At 42.5% G+C, this 21,404-nt stretch overlaps 1 protein-coding gene across 1 annotated transcript in view; it reads left to right on the forward strand.

Moving 5' to 3' along the window:
- The window catches only part of cntln (centlein, centrosomal protein), an 80,350-nt gene that overhangs the window by 23,038 nt on the left and 35,908 nt on the right, over positions 1–21,404 (forward strand). The window contains exons 11-15 of the mRNA XM_071504586.1: positions 3,757–3,876; positions 6,693–6,814; positions 10,468–10,584; positions 17,844–17,944; positions 20,587–20,684. Of these exons, the coding sequence (XP_071360687.1) occupies positions 3,757–3,876; positions 6,693–6,814; positions 10,468–10,584; positions 17,844–17,944; positions 20,587–20,684 (558 nt within the window). The remainder of the gene's footprint in view (positions 1–3,756; positions 3,877–6,692; positions 6,815–10,467; positions 10,585–17,843; positions 17,945–20,586; positions 20,685–21,404) is intronic.

Here is a 21,404-nt window from a genome sequence, read left to right on the forward strand (position 1 = left end):
CTGTAGATATTTTTACCCTAACCAAACCATTGCATATAAACATTTAGAAGATAGAATTTTAACGCTGCCACATGATCATATAGCAGCTTTTCGGAACACACACAGATTCTTTTTTTTCCCAAATCAAGTAACAGCTTGAAATTTATAACTGAATTAAATGTTCAACTTTAAGGTATAATTTTAGATACAATTTTTACAGTTCAGTTTGCTTATGAACACTTTCTACTTGTATTTCCTGAGTAGTGATTACAAACCTGTCATCTCAGTACTGTAAGGCTGCAGGGAGTGAACTAACATTCTTCACTCATGTAGCCCCCAGCCACGTGGCACAGAGGCATGTTGATCTCCTCAGCCAGTGCCGGAATCAGCCCTCCTTGCGGTGGTGGTAAAAGAGCTTTAAAAATTGTTGTAAACATCATATGAACTTCATAAATCAAGTTAAACCTCGCTCTTATTAAAACCATGTGAACATTTTGAGCAGTTGTCGCTGTTGCCTGCTTAATATCCCAATATGATGATGCTCCAAATAAACCATAAACCTGATATGCTTCATTACGTTCCATTTGAACAATAATTCCAAACTGCAAGGTCAAAAGCTGATGAAATGAGCCTTCTGTGGCGCCCACTGCTACCACCTAGGACACAATTTGCAGCTCTTTCAGTAAGTACCTAAAGTGAAATGTGATCATTGGCTCAGGCGACAAGCAGTTCACAGTGGTGCATGGCTCGCAGTTTGCTTCATACTGTACAGTAGGTGTCAAACTGATGCTGAACATTTTGTAAAAGGCAGGTGCTTTGATTTTGTCTCAAAAAAATAGTATTAAGTGTTTCTGTAATTCAGTGAAGAAAGTTCACTTATTTAATAAGGAATTCACTTATTTAATAAGTGAATTCCTAATAAAACTCAAGTTTATTAATGTTAATTTAGTTCAAAACCATTTGGAGTTTTGCCAAATATTTGTCTAACGAATCGTTCGTTTATTTCAGTGGTCCACTATGAGAATAGGTTTGATTCAATGCAGTTTTCAAAAAGTTTGCATCGTGTCCTTTTCACTCAGCCGTTTTGTTTGTGAGCTTGCTTCCTTGGAGGAACTACCTCACACCTTGTTGTTTACCTACTACATTCAGTTCTCAGGTTACTGGCTCTTATATTAGTCAGCTGGTTACCAGTGCCTCTTGGTCTTTTGTACTGCTTTTTATAGATTTTATTTTGTATGTGTGATACATTTGGTATACATTTGCTTTGTGTTTATGTGTGCACCCATGCGTTTGCATGTCAATCTATGCTTGTCTATCCACAGTGAGCATGCATCTCGTCTTGTGCTTGTGTGCATGTGTACAACATTCATTTTTTGCTGGGGAACCTGAACAAGTTCAGCTTTGAGAGCACCAGAGACACACATGACACGCTGCTGCAATCATAAAGAAGCCCATTGATGACAGTGACCCCTCTCTCTGGGAGATGAAGAGAGAGAGGGTGGAGGAGGGAGGAAAGAGGAGGGAGGCAGTCGATGAAATGTTTCGTCTTTGCTCCACAGCCAGTGACACTGACCCCTCAGTAAATAAGAGTTTTGCTCTTGCTTGCATACAGATGCAGTTAGATACCGGCCTCTCTCCTCATTCCCCTCTTACTATATGCCCTCTGCCCCCCCATCTGCATTGCACTCTCATGTTTACAGAGCCATTACAGGGTGCGATGCGCAGGTCAGGTCATGGCCGCCAACCAGCTGCCGAGCTGAGGTAGATGGTGGGCACATCTTTTCTTTGCCTTGTGCTTCTGCTTTTCATCTTTCAGGCCTGTCTTGTGGAACATTAACAACAATGTCACAACAGCATAGAGCTTCCCACACAAACAGAAGGCATTCATGTGTCTTCTGGACCTGCGGCAGACAGGCGTGCAACTGGACCAGAGAGAACATCTGCAGCAAATCTCAGTCATTTGTCAGTGTTGACATGTCATCTTCCTCTGTACCCCTTCAGACAAAACACACTGCAGTTTCCCTACTCTGGTTCTCACATACAGAGGAACCATGACGACAAAATATTCAGCTCATAATTGAATAAATTCTCCCCAAAATGAATTTCTACCTGAAAACCTCTTTAGAATGAATCCTCAGTAAGTCATACTTCATAGTTGGTCATCTTTACTTTTCATCCTAGGCGTTTTAGTTGATTTGGACTCCCCTTTTGGCCCCTGTGTTTCCCCCATGTACATACAGGCTAAGCCAATTGGCCTGCCACTCATCAGGAATATGCAGATCAATCTGCTAATTAGTTACATAGAGTCATTAAGGCTGAGTTAGAACACATGGTTGGCACCCATGCAGGCATGATTGCAGAACCAGGCACACCAGGTCACTGGAGTCAACTGTAGCCCCAGAGCACATTCCCAAACACACTTTCATACAACACATTTTTGTCACGAGCAAATAATTTTACAAATATGCCTGTTGTAGTGACAAAATGAGCGTGTTGTCACTAGTCTATACTATACTATCATTATTTTAGTCATATTTTTGAAACATAATGATTTTCTGCAGTTGCTCTTGAATGTACAATATTGGCGTTTTACAACAGCCTCTCTATATAAACAAATAAACTGTTCCTGTTGAGGTCCACCTCTCTAATTCTGTCTAACACTTCTCTCTAACACTGTGGTCCACAGTTTCTTTGGCCGCACTGTAAACAAATATATGGGTTTCTCTTTATCTCTTGCATTTCTGACACACAGTTCCTTCAAGACATGGTTGCAGCCACCAGTGTCAGAGTTATATCATTTCGAATGAAGCACTTTATTACTAAAACATACTTCCCATTACCTCCAGTGACCACAGGTGTCGCCAGTGCTGAAATCTTTATTTTTAACAGACAATATAGCTGGTAACTGCTATCAAAACACTTTTGAGGGGAGGAGGCTAATTGATCCACCATCCTATCATAAACTTGGTTTCTCCACCACCACCTCCTCCTCCTCTTGTACTCTTCATCCACTCCTGCCCAAGGACTGTTGTGCGTTTAGTCACATTGCATATTTTAGCCTGCCATCTGGTCAGCCCTGCCTGGCACCACAGGGGGCCTCCTATCCTCTCATATTCATATTCCACTAGCATATTGTTCCCACTGCTTTTCCACAGCACAGCCCCAGCACTTCTCCACTTCTTTATTTATTTCAACAGAAGAGGCTTGCTTGCAAACAGCACCCCCCTCCTAATCGGCGGCTCTTCCAGTTGTCCTATCAAGTGTAACCTGGAGGCCCCTAGTAGAGCAATTAGAGCGGCCTCCCTGCCCACCTCTTGTAATGAAGCCCAGCACATTCTGGAATCTATAGCCCCTTTAGTCTCCCCTAATGGGACATCATTATTGTCAAAGAAACAATGTAAATGGAAATGAACATACTCATTAGCCAGTCGCAGGGAGAAACCTTTGCCGCTCTCAGCTTGCAACTCCCGCTTCCAAACACACATACACACACACAAAAGGGAGCCTCCTCCCTTCGGCTTCTGCGGACTGTTGCTCCAGCTTGCTCTATTCCTCAGGCAGCATGTTTATTTGAATGTGCATATGTGTGTACTGAAGAAGACAATATGCATGTTTTCTTCAAGGTGAAGGGGAAATGAAATGAACATGGATAATTCCATTATTGGCATTCACTCAGTATTTCTACAGATGTTAATTGTTGCATGGGTTTGTGCCTGACGATGTAAGTGAAGTGAACTGAAGTTCTCACCCCAGTGCTTCTTTGCTTACCTGTCCCAGGGTGCACCTGTGCAGCGGTCCAGGTCCCTGTCCCCAGCCAGCAGTGTGGAGTTGGATAGTGGGAGGAGAAGAAGAGCACAACAGAGGATTCAAGACCTTGAGGAGCTGCTACAGCTGAAGGTAACTACCAGCTAAAATAGATGAATTCACATAACATTCGCCCCTTTTCTCTCATCTACATTAAACTGTTAATCCCCCACTCTTCTTTAAACTCTGTGTCTTGTATTTCCTGCAGTCCACATCACTTTCTTTTCTGTCTCAATGTTCTGTCTCAGTTTTTCCACTCACACACCATTGGCTGTTGACTGATTTTGAAGTACTTAAAAGTATTGTTAGCTGAATGGCTTAGTGTTGTCCAGCTGATAGCACTGAGCACTAGACAGGCCTAATGGAGCTGCTTGTTGCTGCGGCCACTATCTCACATATGATTACCGCTATCAGCTTCTGGGTTGGAGGAATGTCTGCAGCACTGTAACAGTCACAGTCTCCAAAGGGTTCAACTGCACGACTGCCACCACTGCTTCCTCCATTACCTTATTTTACAGTGCCTTTCACTAACAAACACACTCAGATACACACATGTACACATGTGCACACACAAACAGAGTGTGCGTAGGCAGTGAAGCAGCAGGAGAGGAGCTGCTTTGGTGAAAATGGATGCAGCAGGGTTTTTTTCCCTTAAACGAATCAGCTTTATTGGTCTTTTAACCTTCACATGCTCTATGACGTCTTTCTCCCACTATTCTTAAGTCCCATGTCTTCCTCTCTATCAAATTTACTGCAAAAAAAATACTCTTAATTTTCACCTTTCCCCTATGTTTCTTTTAAGGTCTCAAAATTTGACTTTCTCTCTTTCATTTTATGTCAGCAGAGTATATTTTTCACTGGCATCGTCTCTTCTTGTTTGGACTTTACCCTAAAGCTTGTTGCCTTTCTTTAAACTTTCCATCTTTTAGGCTGACCACTGAGGGAGTGATTATGCGGAGGTCATCTTCCTTTGAACAATCCCATGAACACATTAGGCATCATTTTCTTGTCAGATCTGAAGTGTCTGAATTACATCACTGGCAGACACCTAGTCAGACAGTAATGCTTAACGTAGATTCAGACGACACGCATGACTGTCTTAGTTAATAGTGCCATTTACGTGTCTGCCAGTTGAGGGGCATTTAGCATAGGTATGCACAGAAAAACCATGATTTCCAACACACATCTGTGACCAAAGTGATTAGGGCATTTGTTCAGAGTATGATTTAGTGGTTATGTCCTCTGCTTTGATCTGGCATTGAGCAGCATGCACTCCATCAGCTGCAGTTGAGATCTCACCTCCAGCCTCTTACAGTACAGTATTTCACTCTGTCCAGACCGTTGTTCTCTAGCTGATCCAATCCAATTCTTTCCAGCAGAATGCCTTTCAAAGTGGGTAGGCCAGTCTGTACCATTGACACGTTGACCTTAGCAGCTAACAGCAGCAGACAAACAAACAATTCTCATAATAATGGCCTTTTTTTTTTTTTTTTCCTCCTTCCGCACACTTTCAAGTAAACAGTGGCTGTTGCTGTGTAATTATTTTTCAGCTTGAGAACGTCCACAGATGTGTATGCTGGCTGAGTAAGAGGGTGTATTGATCTGTGGGCAAGGGTCTGTGGCCTGATGACCAAAGCTGAGCTGCCCAGGGGAAGCTCTATAAGGAGCCTGGGAAGCCATGATGTGGCTAATGCCCTGCCACTTGCTCTATCCAGCCCCTCCATCAGTCAGCCTCAACTCTTCTGTGTCCTCCCCCAGCTCCTAGTTCCACCAGTTAACACTGCCCCGGTCTGGCCCCTTTCATTAGAGCCTTGTTTTTGAGAGGTTGGGGGCTGCTTGAAGCAGCTGAGGATGTCTTGCAGATGTCCTCTGTGAATAATCCGCACTAGGGAAAATCCATACTTGTCACATTGGCAGTGTGAATGTGTATCATGTGTGTGCGCACACCCGTTGTGTGTCTGGAGCATGTTTGTGTGCTGCCTCTGTTCTCTTTGTCCTTGTTAATAATAACAGGGCTGAGGGCTCACATTTCCCTCTCTGCAGGGCAGCCGTGTCATATCAGCAGTAAACAAGCTTCTTCCCTTCAGAAAGCACTCGACAACTCTCCCTAGCCCTGGCCACTCAAGCAGAAACCTGTCCTGCGCTCTTCCTTTCACTTTCCCTTTTGCTTTGCTCTTTCTCTTTCTTCTCTTTCTAATTTCTGTTCTCTCTCTTTCTCTTTCCTCTGTTTTCATCAGCTGTCTCTCTCTCTTTTCTTTGCTCTCTTTCCACCTCTGTTTGTCCTGCCTGTTGAAAGTGTTTTCTCCATCGCCCTCGCTGTTAAGGTCAGTGTGATGGGGAGGAGGGGTGCCCCTGACAAGAAAAATCTATATGTTGTCTTCTCTTACTCCTTCTTTAAAGCAGGAGCCCAATCTCGCTGTGTTTTAATAGCTGTCAACAACAGTGTCAGCAACAAACCCACTGCTACAACCCCCACCAACACAACATGTGCTGGTCATCAGTTGGTAACTCCAGTCAGTGAGTTTCTTTTCTGGTTAAAGAGTGTGTATATGCTGTGTGCGTATTTGTGTGTGCCTGCTTGGTGTTCTGTGGCCCCATTGACTCGTCGTGTTAATGTAGTCCTTTAATGATGTCTCAGTTGCCCAGTGAGAGTGGAAGCACTTGTCAGGGAGAGAGGAGAAGACAGAAAAGAATCTTAACCTGCTGGTTTCTGTCAGGCAAAGGTGTTCCAGCTGTAGACCAGTTTAAATATGTAGACGGTGAGGGACTTCTCTCAGTTTCACTACCGCTGTGTAAGTGAACATGAAGCTGACTCCCTTCTTCAATTAAGTTGTGTTTCATTTGACATGTACAACTTTTGAAAACAAAACCAAAAAAAACTAAACAAATGTTGTCATTGTGCCTTACAGATGGAGGAGAATGAGGAGCTGAGGAGGGCTCATGATAAACGTCGTGAGCGTCTGTGTCTGATTCAGACCAACTACAAGACAGTCAGAGACCAGCTGAAAGAGATGGAAAAATCAAACGGCTTGTGAGTACACAGTTTAATGTTCAGCCACGAACTCTTGTCACACAACACATTGACAAAATATGACGCTACGTACAATGCACAGGACCTGTTGGTGTACACACAACAGACCCTTAAAACCCACATGACCTCCTGCATACATAAAACAACTTGGATAACTTCCAGTTTCTCCCAGCATCAGTGAGTAAGAGACATTTCAAAGCACATAACTCACCTTGCCTTATGTTAAAAGCCCCTGTGAAATGCTACAACCCTCTGAAACCACTCACAAATAGTCCTAGGGCCTCATTGCTCCCCACATGTTGTCTGACAAGACCTGAGTGCTGGATTTGGGAAAATGGGTGAAATTCCTCGCTCTGCCTTTGAAGAGCTCAGAGGTTTTTAAGCCCAGTCAATTTGGGCCGTTTTGTGCCAAGTGTGTGTGCTTCTGCGTCTCTTCTCCCTTAGCGTTCATTAGGATGTGAGAACCAGAGGCTGGGGTGTCTGGTCCTGGGGTGCAAGGTGTTTGAGAAGGCCTGTGGAGGGAGGAGGGAAGAGGGAGGAAGGGGGGGGGGCATTTCCTGCTTCGACCTGTTATCTTCACCAGAAACCACAGGATTTTTCCACAAATTGGAAAATGTGCTGGCAAATGTAATTAATATGAGGGTTTTGTTGTTTCCATTGTCTTTTCCCACTTTTTCTGTCTCTGTTTCTTCTTTCCTGCAGTTTCTTTGAGTCCATTTTATAATGTAGCTAAAGGTGCATATGTTTGGTGGCCACGCGGGAGCAAAGTGTTGACCCTGTCAGCTGTTTTCTCTCAGGGTTAATTAAAGAAAACAGCGGTGCAATGTGAGCCCGTGTGAAAGTGGAGTGAGTGTGAGAGTGTGTTCAGCGCTAGGCTCGACTCGGCTCATGTCAGCTCAGCGCGGCTCAACAGCATGTGTCTGAGACAGTGGGAACAAAGACAGAGAGCTGTAGAGAGAGAAAACTCTCAGAGTCAACACCAGTTGTGCTTCTGTTATACATTTTAGCAGGTTATCAAAGAAATGTTCGTGTACTTTTGTTAAAGACTGCATGAAAACCTGAATTTCTGTGAGAAGCAAACATGTGTTTCTATAATGAGACCAACTGGGCTGTCGTGAGTAAAGTGCTAAGAAGACCTTGAGCTAGAGTTTGTTGTCTCAGTGTCAGTGTATCTGTATTTCATGACTGATTTGACATGAAATTGATGCAATAGGCAGCTTTGCCCTTTTCAGTCAGAGCCCTCCATGGCACCAGCCAGTCACTCAATGTTATGATCCTGGCATTCATTTGGCATTAAGCTCCATCCTTAAATAGCTGTTAAACCCACTGGGGTAATGCCAGCCTGAATGAGAGACAATAGAAAATGACTTAAATACTCCCATTAGTGCTGGGAAATCAGGGCCCTAACAAGTCAGTGGGGATAGGCATCGAGTCTCATTGCATTTCGAGCTTGTTAGGGATTTCCCTGTAGCCTCCATGCTGCGTTGTTGCCTTTTTGGAAAGATGCGGGGGGTCGGTTTTCGTTCCCCCTTTGTGTGCAGGACAAAATGATAAGACATTATGCGTCTCCCTCCTTACTTGCTACACACTGTATAGATGTACATACACACACTAACACACTTTCTTGTTGACTTGAATGGAAAAGTGGTCTCAGACTTTTTTGGTCCACCCTGTATATGTATATTAGACACTAACATCATTCCTCTATACCATCTAAATTTCAGCTTCTCTCACATCAGTCTTCATCTCTCATCATCAGAATACAGTATTGAATCAGACAATTGGTTGCTGTATGGCCAGCTGCTGAATGACATCACATGTATTTGTGATAACAAGTTCCGCCCAAGATGGAACTACCAGCCAATCACAAAGCAGACAACAGTTGCATTGGCTCATTAGTATGCAGGCAGTGTGCAGTTGGCCAGTCCCAGTGAAACTACCCTGCCATTCACCATTACCACCATATTTTCCCAAAATGGCATGAAGGAGAGGGGGAAAAAGCCAACTTCTTATTTATATTAGAGAAGGGAAAAAGTTTTTTAATCAGACTGGGGATGATGGGGGTGAGCAAATAAAATTAAAGGTTATTAAAGCATCCGTACTCTGATCAAAGTTGCGCCCATAAACAGATTCCCCCTGAATCAGAGCAATTAGCCGCAGCGGTGTGGAAAAGTTCTTTCTATTTCCTCCTGCTTAATAATGGAAACTTGGATACCATAGGGAAGGAAGCACTGAGGCCTGAAGAAGATAGCTCTCTCATGGCTCCATGTTCAACAGCTTTTAGGCCCACTGTAAACAAATTAAATTGTATAAAGCTTTACCGTAATAAAGGTTCATACACCTTTCATGAGAAATGTAGTTGATACACTACATATCTAAAAACCACACAGAGAGAAGAGAACAGAGCCATGGGTAAATTATCCAGACAGCGTAAAGGTAGTGCAGACTGGATTCACTGTGTGCTTGCAGTAGAATAAGTAAAAGTGTATCAATCTCTGTGACTATACAGTGAGATTATCCGTTAAGTAGCTCTGGGAAGCTAACCCAAGCCCGCAGATTGCACACACATACACTCCCACATACATACACTACGAAGAAGTTCAAGGGCTCCAAATTGCTCACAGGGGCATTAGCAGTATTAAATGAAAACATTTGCCGTTTCTCAGTAGCCTCCAACTCCCAGGCACCAGGGTTTAACTAGTATTAGCGTAGCGTGGCGGCGTCTACATAGCCAATAATGACCGCGGTAAAAGGAGCCCTCCGCAATAGCAGTGACCCCCACAATCCATTTCCACACCTCTACCTCATTGATTGAGTGGAAATGAGAAACTGTAGTGTGTGTGTGTGTGTGTGTGTGTGTGCGCGCGCGCTTTTGTGTGTTTGTTTGTGTGTGTGTGTGTGTGTGTTTGTGTGTGTGTGTGTGTGTGTGTGTGTGACAAAAATGGTATTCTCTTCTCATCTGCTACTTTTGCAATCTGTGGATTTCTCACTAAAAGCCGTTTTAGTTTGCAAATGAAAGGCTAATTGGAATTGAATGTGTTGGGCTAAGACTGATTGATGAGTTGGGTAGTGTGCAGGGATGCAGTTGGGGGCCGTAAGGATGGTGTGCATGTGTGAGTTGAAGAGGAAGTTCAACGGAGGGGGCAGCTACTGAGCACAAAGTGTCATTAAGTATTCATAAGTGAGGTGTACACATTTGAATGACCTCGTTTGCGAGTGTGTTTTTGCCATTATTTACATTTGCATGGCACACAGGGAATGCTTCACTGCCCTGCCACATGGACAGTGCCCTGGGCTTTAACAAACATGCATACGTGTGTACATGATTTGCCACTGAAATGTCAAAGTCAAGGCTGCTCATTTGAATACTGCTAAAGATGGCTGAATAACAAAAACAGAGTGAGACTAAGGGGTCTTGTTACCCCATGTGGACTGGCCAGAGGGAACGAGGTAATGTACACTATCAACCATTTTCCCTTGTTAGCATGTTGTCTTTCCAGGTGTGTATGTGTGTGTCTGCATTAAGTGAAGCTACCGGTTCATTTTATATGTGGGACTTTAATTGACTCTATATTTGCACTTTTGTCTTCTTATGTATTTTGTGTGTGTGTGTGTGTGTGTGTGTGTGTGTGTGTGTGTGTGTGTGTGTCCAGGCCAGGTGGAAGGATTCATCGTGCAGAGCCGTGGCAGCTAAGACAAGAGAACAGTGATGCAGTGTGGAATGAGCTGGCCTACTTGAAAAACCTCACCAGGAAACTCTCCTTTGAAAAGTAAGTCACCTGCTGCCAAAATGTCCAGGCCCACACATAGAAAATCCCTGCAATGCACATTTGAACAGGCTTATGCACATTTGTTTAAAATTGTCTTACTTTCTCTCTCTTACACGTGTACACATATACTCACACACTCCCACTGTCCCTTCTTGTTTGTGGGTGTTAAAATTTTAGTGTGCCCTTCCCAACTTCACAGCATCCACCTAGCCCTCCACATCATTACCAGCCAGCAGGGGCCAAAGCAAGATCATTAGACTCTGTGCTCATTTGTAAAATTGGCTGCCCAAAAATTCACACATAAAAGTGCAGGAAGTAAAATCACATTATCAGAATCCCTGGTCGTGTCTTTGTGAAATAATTGCATTTTTAATGGAACGTTTATGCCAAACTGTAGTCTTATTGCTGATGTTATTAAGCGAGTGTCAATAGGATACTTTACATACTCATAGTCTGTAAGCTGTGGTGGTGTTATTAGCTCAAACGGTGACCTAGAGCTTGGTGACTGCTGTAATTACAGTATGACTTTTCTGCAATAGGTGCTTTTCATTTATTTTCTTGCTGCTTTTCCACTCTCTTTCTGTCTGTCTTTCTGTCCTCCTGTCTGCATCCTTAAGTCTGTCTCTGGGTGTTGTATAGCCATTGTCTTGTTTGATCTAGAGAAGGCCCTGTAACCGTACCAATAACACCGACCTGCTATGATGCTACACAAAGCTTAGCCCAAAGCCACAGTCTTCCTCTCCCCTATCTCCCCCAGCCTTCACCTCTCTTCACCTCTTCCTCCTCTATCCTATGCCTCTGTGCCGTCCTCTTCCCCTCTTCCTGCTTGTCTTCCCAGTTGCCTCCCTGCGGCCCTCTGTGATGCTGCAGCAGGCTGAGGCCAGAATTCTGGTACTTGCCCCCCACCCCCTCTACTGCTTTCCCCTCTGCTCACCCCCCTGCCCTGTCCTCCTAATCCCAGCTGAGCTCATTATGATATAGCCCGGCTGCCTCTCTCCAAGCCTGAGCTGTCCGAGCTAATTACAGGCTAGCAGCCCCTGTGCCGCCAATGCTGCCTGTTAAGGGATGTCCATCCGCCTGCCTGCCTGCCTGGCCACAACTAGAGCTGAGCAGAGCGGCGCGCTGGATGGTCTGAGGGTGGGGCGTGGGGGGCTAGAGGACTATAGTAAACATGCAGGGTCCTTGGAACTGACCTGCGAGGGAAACCACGAGGGATGGAGAGCGGCTGGCCTCTTTCCTAGCTGTGTAACTGGCCTGTCCTCCGGGGTTAGTGTTGATCCCCTTCATGTGCCCCTGACCAGCTCCACCTCATCTCCTCCATTCGCGCCCCCAGGACCCCTCCTTACCCGGGTGGCTGGTGCAAAGTTGGCTGGGATCTTTAAACTTGTGCTTTAGAAAAACTCTCCGTTCCAGGGCACACATCTGCGCGCACACACACACACACACACACACACAAACAAACAGCTCAGGGTGTTAAACTAAGCGAGAGCATACTGTCTATCTCTATTCCACTGCTTACTTTCTTCGATACCTGTTGTGGAATGAGCAGGAGTGAAGAGACAGGGTTGTTAGTACTGTGGATGAAGCCAGCGTAACTAAACAGCTTTAATTCTCTGCAATGCAAATTTCTATTGAGAGGCAGCAGAGAGGGCAAATGTGCGTACATGATAGTGCAACAACAAGAGTTCCTGTAAGCATAACTGCCAGGAAACTCTTGGGGCAAGCAGTTACAGCTTGTTGTTCCGTTGACCGTATTATAATGATTGTGCTTGTGAAGGTTATGCTAGATAAGTGTTAGCAATGATCCACTAATGGCTAATTAACTCCTGGCAGCTGAAGAATTTAGGACCAAATAAAGACCCCTTATAAAGCTTTAAATGCTTAGTGGCAGGCTTTAGAGGAGAGACTGTTTAAACTCCATTTGTCTCTCATTTTCTCTTCCTCATTGTCATGAGATTGTGCACAGATGCTCCCTATCACCTCTTCCAAAAACAGCACTTGTAAAACAGTGTCTTGAGGCCAAAATGACCATTTCCCAGAATGAATATTGCTGGGATACCTCTTGCTCAGTGGGTCCCCATAGTGTTAAGAGAAGGTTATCAAGCCCAGGCCCCCTGTAATCTCTGCACTTGAATAGAATGTTGAGGGAGAAGGTGAAACAGGTCTGTTTCTCTGCTCTTTTAGCTGATTTACTGGCTCCCTGTGGCTCAATTTAATGACCTAAAAATGCAATAAGCAACAAATAGTTTATTCTTTGACAACTTTTACTTGAAAATTTTAGCATGCCCCTACAGCATGAACTACTAGTTAGGAGGACAAACAATTTTTATGTGCTTAAGTACTCAGTAGTTACATTCCATGCACTTGCGTGACTTAGCACTTCACTGCTTGGCTGACATTGCTACCTACTAGTGAAACCAAAACTAATGAAGGTTCACTTGCCACTGTTAATCTAGGGGTCTGTTTTAACGATCCAAAGTGCAGGGTCTGAAGCACATGGTGCAAATGCATTTAGGGTGTGTCCATATCACTTTAGCTATTTTAAAAATGGTCACTGTGCCAGGCACAGGTCATAGATGTCCAAGAGACATCCAAAACACATGTCAATGTTGTGCAGTGCACAATATACCACAAAGAATGCTCTGACCTTCTGAGGCTGTATTCTAATGTTCCACTTGACTTATCCAAACATCAAGTGCATTTTCAGCACACTCTGCTTATGTGTAAGTGCAAGTGTATTTGGTGTTTAAACAGCGTGGGTGCTGGAGGGGAAAATGATAACTGCGTGGGTCTGAAACTAGCCAAGACACATGTGTTGTGATTTGTGCCGGGTGTAAGATAGGGCCCCTACTGGGAAAAATCTAGAAATAAATCAGCTTTGGAGAAGTTTAAATCACACGCACTTCTCTGCATGTTCTGTCACTTTAAAAGTCTCTTCTGAGGCTCAGTGGAAACGTAAACAGGAATTTATCCATGGCGAACTCCATACACTTTCGATTTTCATGTATTGACACTAGCCAATCCATTATTCAAACTTTTCATAATAGTACAGGACTGCTGTGTTTCTAACTTCATTATAAATTCATCAAAGATTTAAATTACAGAAAGTACTTCTCCTTTGTGTAATAATGCACTGTCACAGTCCAACATAAACACCCATCTATACTTGCAACATTTAAACAGTGTGGAACATCTCTTAGATGCATACTAGAGTGTTTTTAAGGAAAAAGGAAAAGGCAAATAAAACTAGTTGACACCATGGATTATTTTTGATTGAGATTTCCTGGCAAGAAACTATGGTATAAGGGTGGGCTAGAAAATTCGCTGTGGGATCATTTTATCTGCCTCATTATGCATCTGTCCGCGGCACTCCATGTCCGTGCTTGTTAATTGTTGTTAAAGGTCTGTTGGTAAAAAGAGGCAGGGATTATTTAGGCCCCATAAACAGAATAAACACATGCAGTGCATCCTCAGACTTAAGATGCTATACTCAGACGACATCAAAGCATAAATTAGCTAGCGATTACTCGGGAAAAAGCCTTTGAGATCATTTGCTCTGCCGCAGCCGTGAAACCTCCTCTGTAGAGAGTGACCATTATGGACGTGAACCTCCCCAATAAGCGACGTTGACTCTAATTAAGTTTAATAAAGTTTACACTGATGTTCCTCATATTCCTCTATTTCTTTTCGTTTCATCTTGATTTGCTAAAAGGTATTAGAAGTAATGAGAATCTTTTGCCCCCCAGACGAGGGCTTAGTTGGAGGAGGGACACATTTGCTCATACACACACAAACAGAATGTATTATGCATGTTTTTAAATCAGGTTTTCCTTCATTAATTATTTGGTCAATTAATTATTGTATTAAAAACTGCTTTACACTTAGTAATTATGATGCAAACTTCAGTGTGCCATCAAATCTTAGTTGGTATCCTAACAAGATAAAATTAGAGCACAAAGAATGTTATTGGTTATTTCAAAGAACCAAACCTCACAAATACAATTCCCATACAGTAGAGTTTGTACTTTGCCAGTTCTGTCCCATATTCAAATAGGCATTGACTGCTGAACTGGTATTTACTTGTGCAAATGTCTTTCCTTTCTTTGTGTTTAATAAATACAATATTATTATTTTGTTTTATTTTATATTTGGATACCTAGCGGCATCAACAAGCCTATTAAGCAGGGAATATTGTGGACATCCTAGGTTGTTTCCACCAGTGATTATTACATGAATTCCCATTTACCTCTCATCCTAGTGGCCTGTGGCTGGAGAACCAAACTCTTAAAGACTCACTCTTGCTGCTGCTGCTGTGTCGCCCACAGCTACAATACAGCACCGAGCCATGTAAACTCCACCAGTCACCATTTCTGCTGACAGCAGTGGCTTATACACCCAAACTCCCTCCATGAATGGGCAGCCCTCTAGCCTGAGTTTAACCATAAGGGAATCCCCTCCCTACACCCCCCAAAACAAGATTCTTTCCCCAGTGAGAAAAATGCCAGAGGTGTTTTCACTTTCTCACCCTATTCCCTGTTCTTCCTGTGTATTTTTATGTGCCGAGCAAGAAACCAAAAGGAGGCTGACATGTGAAAGCACAATAGCTGTAGATGATGTTGTGTTGTACACCCCTGTGGATGGAGGCTGGCAGTTTGTGCTCCAAGCTGTGTTAGGTGCAGCACAGGTAGGGATGAGATCAAATGACATGGAGTGGATAGCTCAAGGCTGAAGTTCTAGCGCTGCAAATGTTTTTAAAAACGGGGCCAAAAACGCGACGTGAGACACGGACTTACATTGCAGACCGCATTATTACCAAACATAACACATGTCTGTTGCCTTTTCTTTGATTTCTGCTAAGAAACTTCTTTTGCTTTTGTGCCTGCTGACTTTTATTCTACCTTTGGTGAAGCAGCAAGTTGAGAGGGAATTGAAAATTGTCCAGCTAGCTTCATTTGATTTGTCATCCAGATTTTAAAAAAAAAAAAAAAAAAGAAAGAAAGACATGAAATACTCTATAGTAGATACAGCTGCAGAGAACCTTCTCCCAATGGAGATAGTAAGGATATGATGGGAAAATATGGTTTCATTCCACATAAATTGTAGGTTACTGGAGGTAGTCTGATGCAGGGAAAAGGTCTGGTGTTTCAGCTGGAGGTGGCGATAATGTGATACAGATCTAAAACATAGCTCCTTGAGGTTTGGATTTATCTCAGTGCTACCACAGCCTTACAGTGTTGCCTAAAAATCCCTACAAATTTTCAAAGCTGCTCTTTTCCCATCAAGACCCCAATGGGCTGAACATAGAAAGCATCTGTTTATCAAATGATGTACTCACACAAGGAAGCAATGTGCGAGGAGTGAGACTGTAAGGGAAGATATGAGCATGCACTATCCAAGGAAACAGTTCTGCAGTCAAGAATGAAATCATATTTTTGAAATTTGTTTTAATGTGTCGCCTGGGCAAAAGAGAAAGGGCTGTACAGACTGTAGACAGAGATGTTTCTATTTAACGGTTAATTTAAATGAGAATTTTAAGTCATTGACCAAATTAACCAAAAGCATTGACAGTTAGAGTAATTCCAAATACCATCTGTTGTTTTGACACAAAACAAAACTCCTCGTAATGTAACACTGTGACTCACATAATGTAACTTTAAAAAATGGTGGAGCAGTCAGCACTAACAGAGGTCTAAAATACAATCTGTATGAATGTATTAATTGTTTTAGTTTTGTATTTATTTTTAATTTCACCAAATTATCTTGCTGAATATCAAAGATAAGTCACCAAATATGTATTCTTGCTCTTGTAACATCTCTACATGTAGCTCTATTAATCCTCTCTATGGCAGATAGAAGCACACAACTGAGTGTTACTGAATAGGGATGCAGTAGTCTTCCATCTCTAGGGTGCTATGATGTGAAACTGGAGGCCCCTGGCCAATGAACTCCATCTGCAATCCAATCCCTTCTTCATCCAAGAAAGTATGCTTATCCTTCAACAAAATTGAATGTTTTGCATATGAACTTTGGTTTAGCATCAATACTATCAGCATCCAAAAAGGCATAAAAGAGAAACATGAGATGAAACAGGCTCCTACCACATACTGCATATTTCAGCTCATTTGTCCCATTAACATCCTCAACACATAAGGCAGTGCCGGTGCCTCATCGACTTGAGTTCATTTATGGAGGAAAATCTATAGAGGAGCGACACATATCCATCTGCTTCCTCAACCCCCCTCAGGGAGAGTCATTTGTGTACTTATTTAAGCTGCGGTCAGCCATTAGACCAGGCCTCCACTGGACTGTGTGGGCTAAAAAGCTAATTACTTCCCCTCCCTGTGCTGTGGCGATAACTTTTCCCACGTCATTCTCTTGGCATATGTATGGAAAAATCTCTTGGTTGATCTAGCAAAATTTGATTGGTTGAACAGGTGTCTAGTTTAAGTTAATTGCCATTATGCTCATCATAATTCACCATAACCACAAATGCCCTTTTACACCTCATCTGCTTCAGAGTGTATCGCGCATGCTGCACTCACCACATGCCTTAAGAAGTCAGTCAGAATGAAGACCTACTGTTGTAATGAGGTTAACCAAGGGAAGAATGCCACTACAGTAGCAGCAGCTTGTTTCTAGCATTTCTCTCTGACTCTGTGGAGCAGAGGGGAGGGAAATTAGGTGTGTGTTTCAGGTGTGGTTGTCTCAGTGGGCTTGTGTGTATCCTCAGTAGACTTCAGTTGGGGTCCTAATAATAACTTGAAAGTGCAAAGTCTCGAGCATGGCTCCACATAATTAGCCTTTAGCAGAAATCACGCTAATTGCACAGAGGTAATTGGGCACTCTTTCCAGTCTGTTTGTCTGTTATGATACACACACACACACACACGCACACACACACAGACACACACTGTACTTTCCTACCTTGGCGTTTCATGTTGCTTGTCACTTTGATTTCCAGATGAATTAAAAACCATTTTAATTAGTTGATTTCTTCACCATGTCGTCTTTTCTTTTGGGAAGGGAAGCCAGTGCACAAGAATCAAGTTAAAATGTGTAAAAGAAAAAGTTTCTACAATAATGGATTCCACGGTGGAATCCAGAGTGATATTTGTGGAGACTTAAAAAGATGCTCATTATACAATGCTTGTCTTGGTACTGATTTCACATTTCTTTTTGTTGATCCATGCATATTTGAAGAAGAATAGATTTGACGTAAGAGCTGTGTTAAGTAAAATCCATAATTTGTGTGACTACAGAGCCGGCTTGGAAGAGCAGCTGGACATGCTACGAGTCCAGGCTGCTATGGACCGGGCCACAGTGAAGGAGCTCCACCTGTGTCTTGCTAATGAACACAAAGGTGAGTACTTTCTTTAAAACCAAATGAACCTGATTCTTTAAAATCACTTTTTCTCATTGTCTTTGTGTTGCTTTTTTCCTTCCTGTTGCTCCGGAAATATTTTACACAATTGTTCTGTTTTTACTGTAATTTTACTGTTTTGCTCTCTTCAATTCTACCCAAGGATGTTGCCACAGGCTTAAAGAACAAGGTTTTAAAAAAAAAGGACTGGAAATATCACTTATAATGGTGGAAAAGTATGCCTGCTCAACATGACAGCACCTTTAAGCTATCCTTTTACCTCTTGGCCATGTGTATTAGTGAGCAGAATTAATAAGACAACTCTCAGTGGAATTAATAGGACAACTCAATTAAGACTTGATCAACTCCTTGCAAATTGATTGGGAGATCAAGAAGTGTTCATCTTGTCTGCACATATCATTCCCAATGTTAAGAAGAACATTGCTTTTAATCCAATCTGCATCCTTTTGTCAGACACTGACCACTGCAGCCGGTGGCCTTAATTAACCCGTTCAATAACAAATCTGTCCTAGATCACTTTAATTTTCTTCACAACCAATGATGGTGTCTGTTGGAGACACAGCGTGTGATTTAAAGGATGGCACTAATTAAAATAGTGGATCCTCTCTTATTGACAGTCTAGTCAGGAACATCAGGAAATAAGCTCCTTCGAAAGGACATACTTAGGTTTACATTTTGTCAGACAAGTAATCGCTAAATCTAAATGTTACACACAAGCCTGAGTATCTGCTTTAACAATCATTTTCCAGTTTCTATCGGGTAAAAATTAACTTTGCCTAGATTCACAGAAATGAGTGTCTGGTCTTATTTAGATTAAATGTGAGACAATAATCGTAATTGATACAATTACACATCATCTAAGAAATCCTGCTATTTTTATTGTATTACATAAAAACCTTTTCCACTGTGGTGAAGTTTTTTTCTCACTGTGCATTATTTTATTAGAATTGCTATTTTTTAAATGCAAAACTCACTTAAACAGTGTTTGACAATGTGTTCTGACAATAAGAAGATTGTGATGCAAAATGTGTTTACTACCACTATGGGCAGCCCATTTTGACTTATTTTAGGTTTATATAGTTGTCAGAGTAAATAAATTAATTGTATATTGTAATTATTTTGCAAAGAAAATCTAAACTTTGTAAATCAGTAAATGTAGCAATTTTATCATTATTTAGATTATTTACATTTTGACTGAAACCAATATGTTTGGCGTCAATAGGAAGTAAACTCAACCTTATTAAGAAAAAATATGTGAGTGGCCACAACATTTACTCCTGAAGAACCTCTGTGACCCGATCAAAGGGATGGAGGGTTGAATCTCTCACACCGGGATCACACTAACGAAAGGCAGCAGATGAAAGGAACAGGGCCTTTGTGCTGCAGCCCATGAGGAGACATGGGAGGGACGTTAATGTATGCTGCGGTGCCAGGACCTCCTCCAACAGTGGGTGACTAGGGAGCCACCACGTCTTCTTATCAAGGTAGTGCTGAGGTGCCAACTCCCAAGCCACCGGCACTGGAGCTGGGTAATTGTCTCCCAACCTGGTTATGTACCCAGCGAACACGGCAGCCCTCCTGTCCTATTTGGTGCTCTGTTTGATTGAATGTGACATGCTGGAAAGACAAAAGAGCAGGCTAATTCAAAGTAACAAACTTCCCTGGGCAAAGCGTCAAATGCAAAGCAAGGGAGCAGCGGCTCCCCACAACATAACCCCTCTCTCTTTTTACTCTCTCCTTCTATGGCCTCTTTTTCCAACTCACTCTCCAAAAGATCAACTGACCTGAAAAGTCAAGGTCCTTAATATTTAATGTTTCCAGCCTCATTGTACAAATTATTTTGGTCGTCCTGTCATGAATGTTTAACCGGAGAGAATGAAAGGCAAAAAGTTTTATATTATTTTGTGTTATCCTTTGCATCGAGGTGAACAGGGAAGATATTCCTCCTTCTGCATGTATAGACTGTATGTCAAATACCGTATGTCAGAGAGTGACACTGAGGCCTGTTGGATTCTGTATGTGCACTTGAATATGTGTGCATCAAATCCCCAAACACTTTGACTCCTGCATGCATTCTGTTGTTATCATAAAGTCATATGTTTGCCAAGGCCACTATTGAAGTTCTCAGAATAAAGCAGCATGTTAGTCTGTGGAGATTAGTTGTCCATTGGGGAAACATAGTGGACTACAAAGCAGTGCAGCCTGGGGCTGTGGGTACACAGGGGATTCAAACACTTCTCTTCGTTTGTTTAAGATCTCTAGAGAGAGGCTGCACATTGCATGTCCCAGTGTGTGTGCTTTTGAACACTGTTTTCCTATTTTCTTGTGGTCTACTAAATAAAATACTTTTGTGTTAATTGGGACAAAAAAGGTTATTTGATATGATTTTAGAAACGCAGTGAAAATTTCAACTTCCTATGAAAACAGCTTTAGTGATTCTGTGTTCGGTTCCTTCCGATTTGATTGACAAAAGAAGAAAAAAGAAACTGGACCTTAGGAAGGAAATTAGACCTTAGTAATGCTAATTGATTTAATGTACCCTCTTTATTATCATTCTATTGATTGAGCAGCCTGAGTTTGACACATCATGTCACAATAATGAGCTTTGTTCCCCTTTGCAGAATTGCTTCACAAAGTGGTAGAGGAGCACCAGGTCAAAAGCAGCACTCCGAAAAAGCCTTCTGTTTCTTCAGAGCAAATGGAACAGTCATTTAAAAAGGTACAGCACTATGCCATCACTAAGTGTTCTTTGTCATTACCAATAAAAGAAACCCGACAGAGCCATAACTACAGCACAATGCCTCTCAGAGAATTTTTGCTCTATCAAGAATGATTTGAGAGTGTTCTCGCTCTTGAAAGATTGGTCATGCTCGCATTTCCAAATCAGGTGCCAGCCAGGAAGTAGTTTGTTTTTCTCACAGTTAAAAACAATTCCAGGAACTGTAGTGCTGGAGTGGAGGAAACTGTATTAAGTTATACTAGAATTCAAGTTTTGTAGCTGTTAGTATGTTTCTCAGTGTTTGTGCACAAATGTTTTTAAAACCGCTGCTTGCATGAGTTTATATGTTGCCCCTTTCTACCTTCATGACAGTGAATCATCAAGAGAAGGGATAGCCATCTAATTTTGTTTGAAAGGTACCAGGCTTCACCAGCGGGCAGAGTGAGAACCAAATAAAAGGGAAAAATTGCCTGGAGGCACAAACCCAGCAGGCATCCAGTGTTCTCTTAAACAGTCTCCACCAAAGATCTAACAAATAGACTAAGTGCTCTTGGTTGCTGTCTACTTAGGGGTGATCAGGGTAAGGGGTGCCAGTGAGATGTCCATGCTCTCGCTGGGCTGTGGAGGGGCTGCCCCACTGGTACAACCATACACACAGCATAAACTGTATGCACTGGCACACAAACCCATGAGGAAATGACAGTGGAGAGGGAAACAATT

This window comes from Trachinotus anak, unplaced genomic scaffold, assembly GCF_046630095.1.
Source record: "Trachinotus anak isolate AG129_WGS33_773 ecotype Australia unplaced genomic scaffold, CSIRO_AGI_Tana_v1 ptg000019l, whole genome shotgun sequence".
NCBI lineage: Eukaryota > Metazoa > Chordata > Actinopteri > Carangiformes > Carangidae > Trachinotus > Trachinotus anak.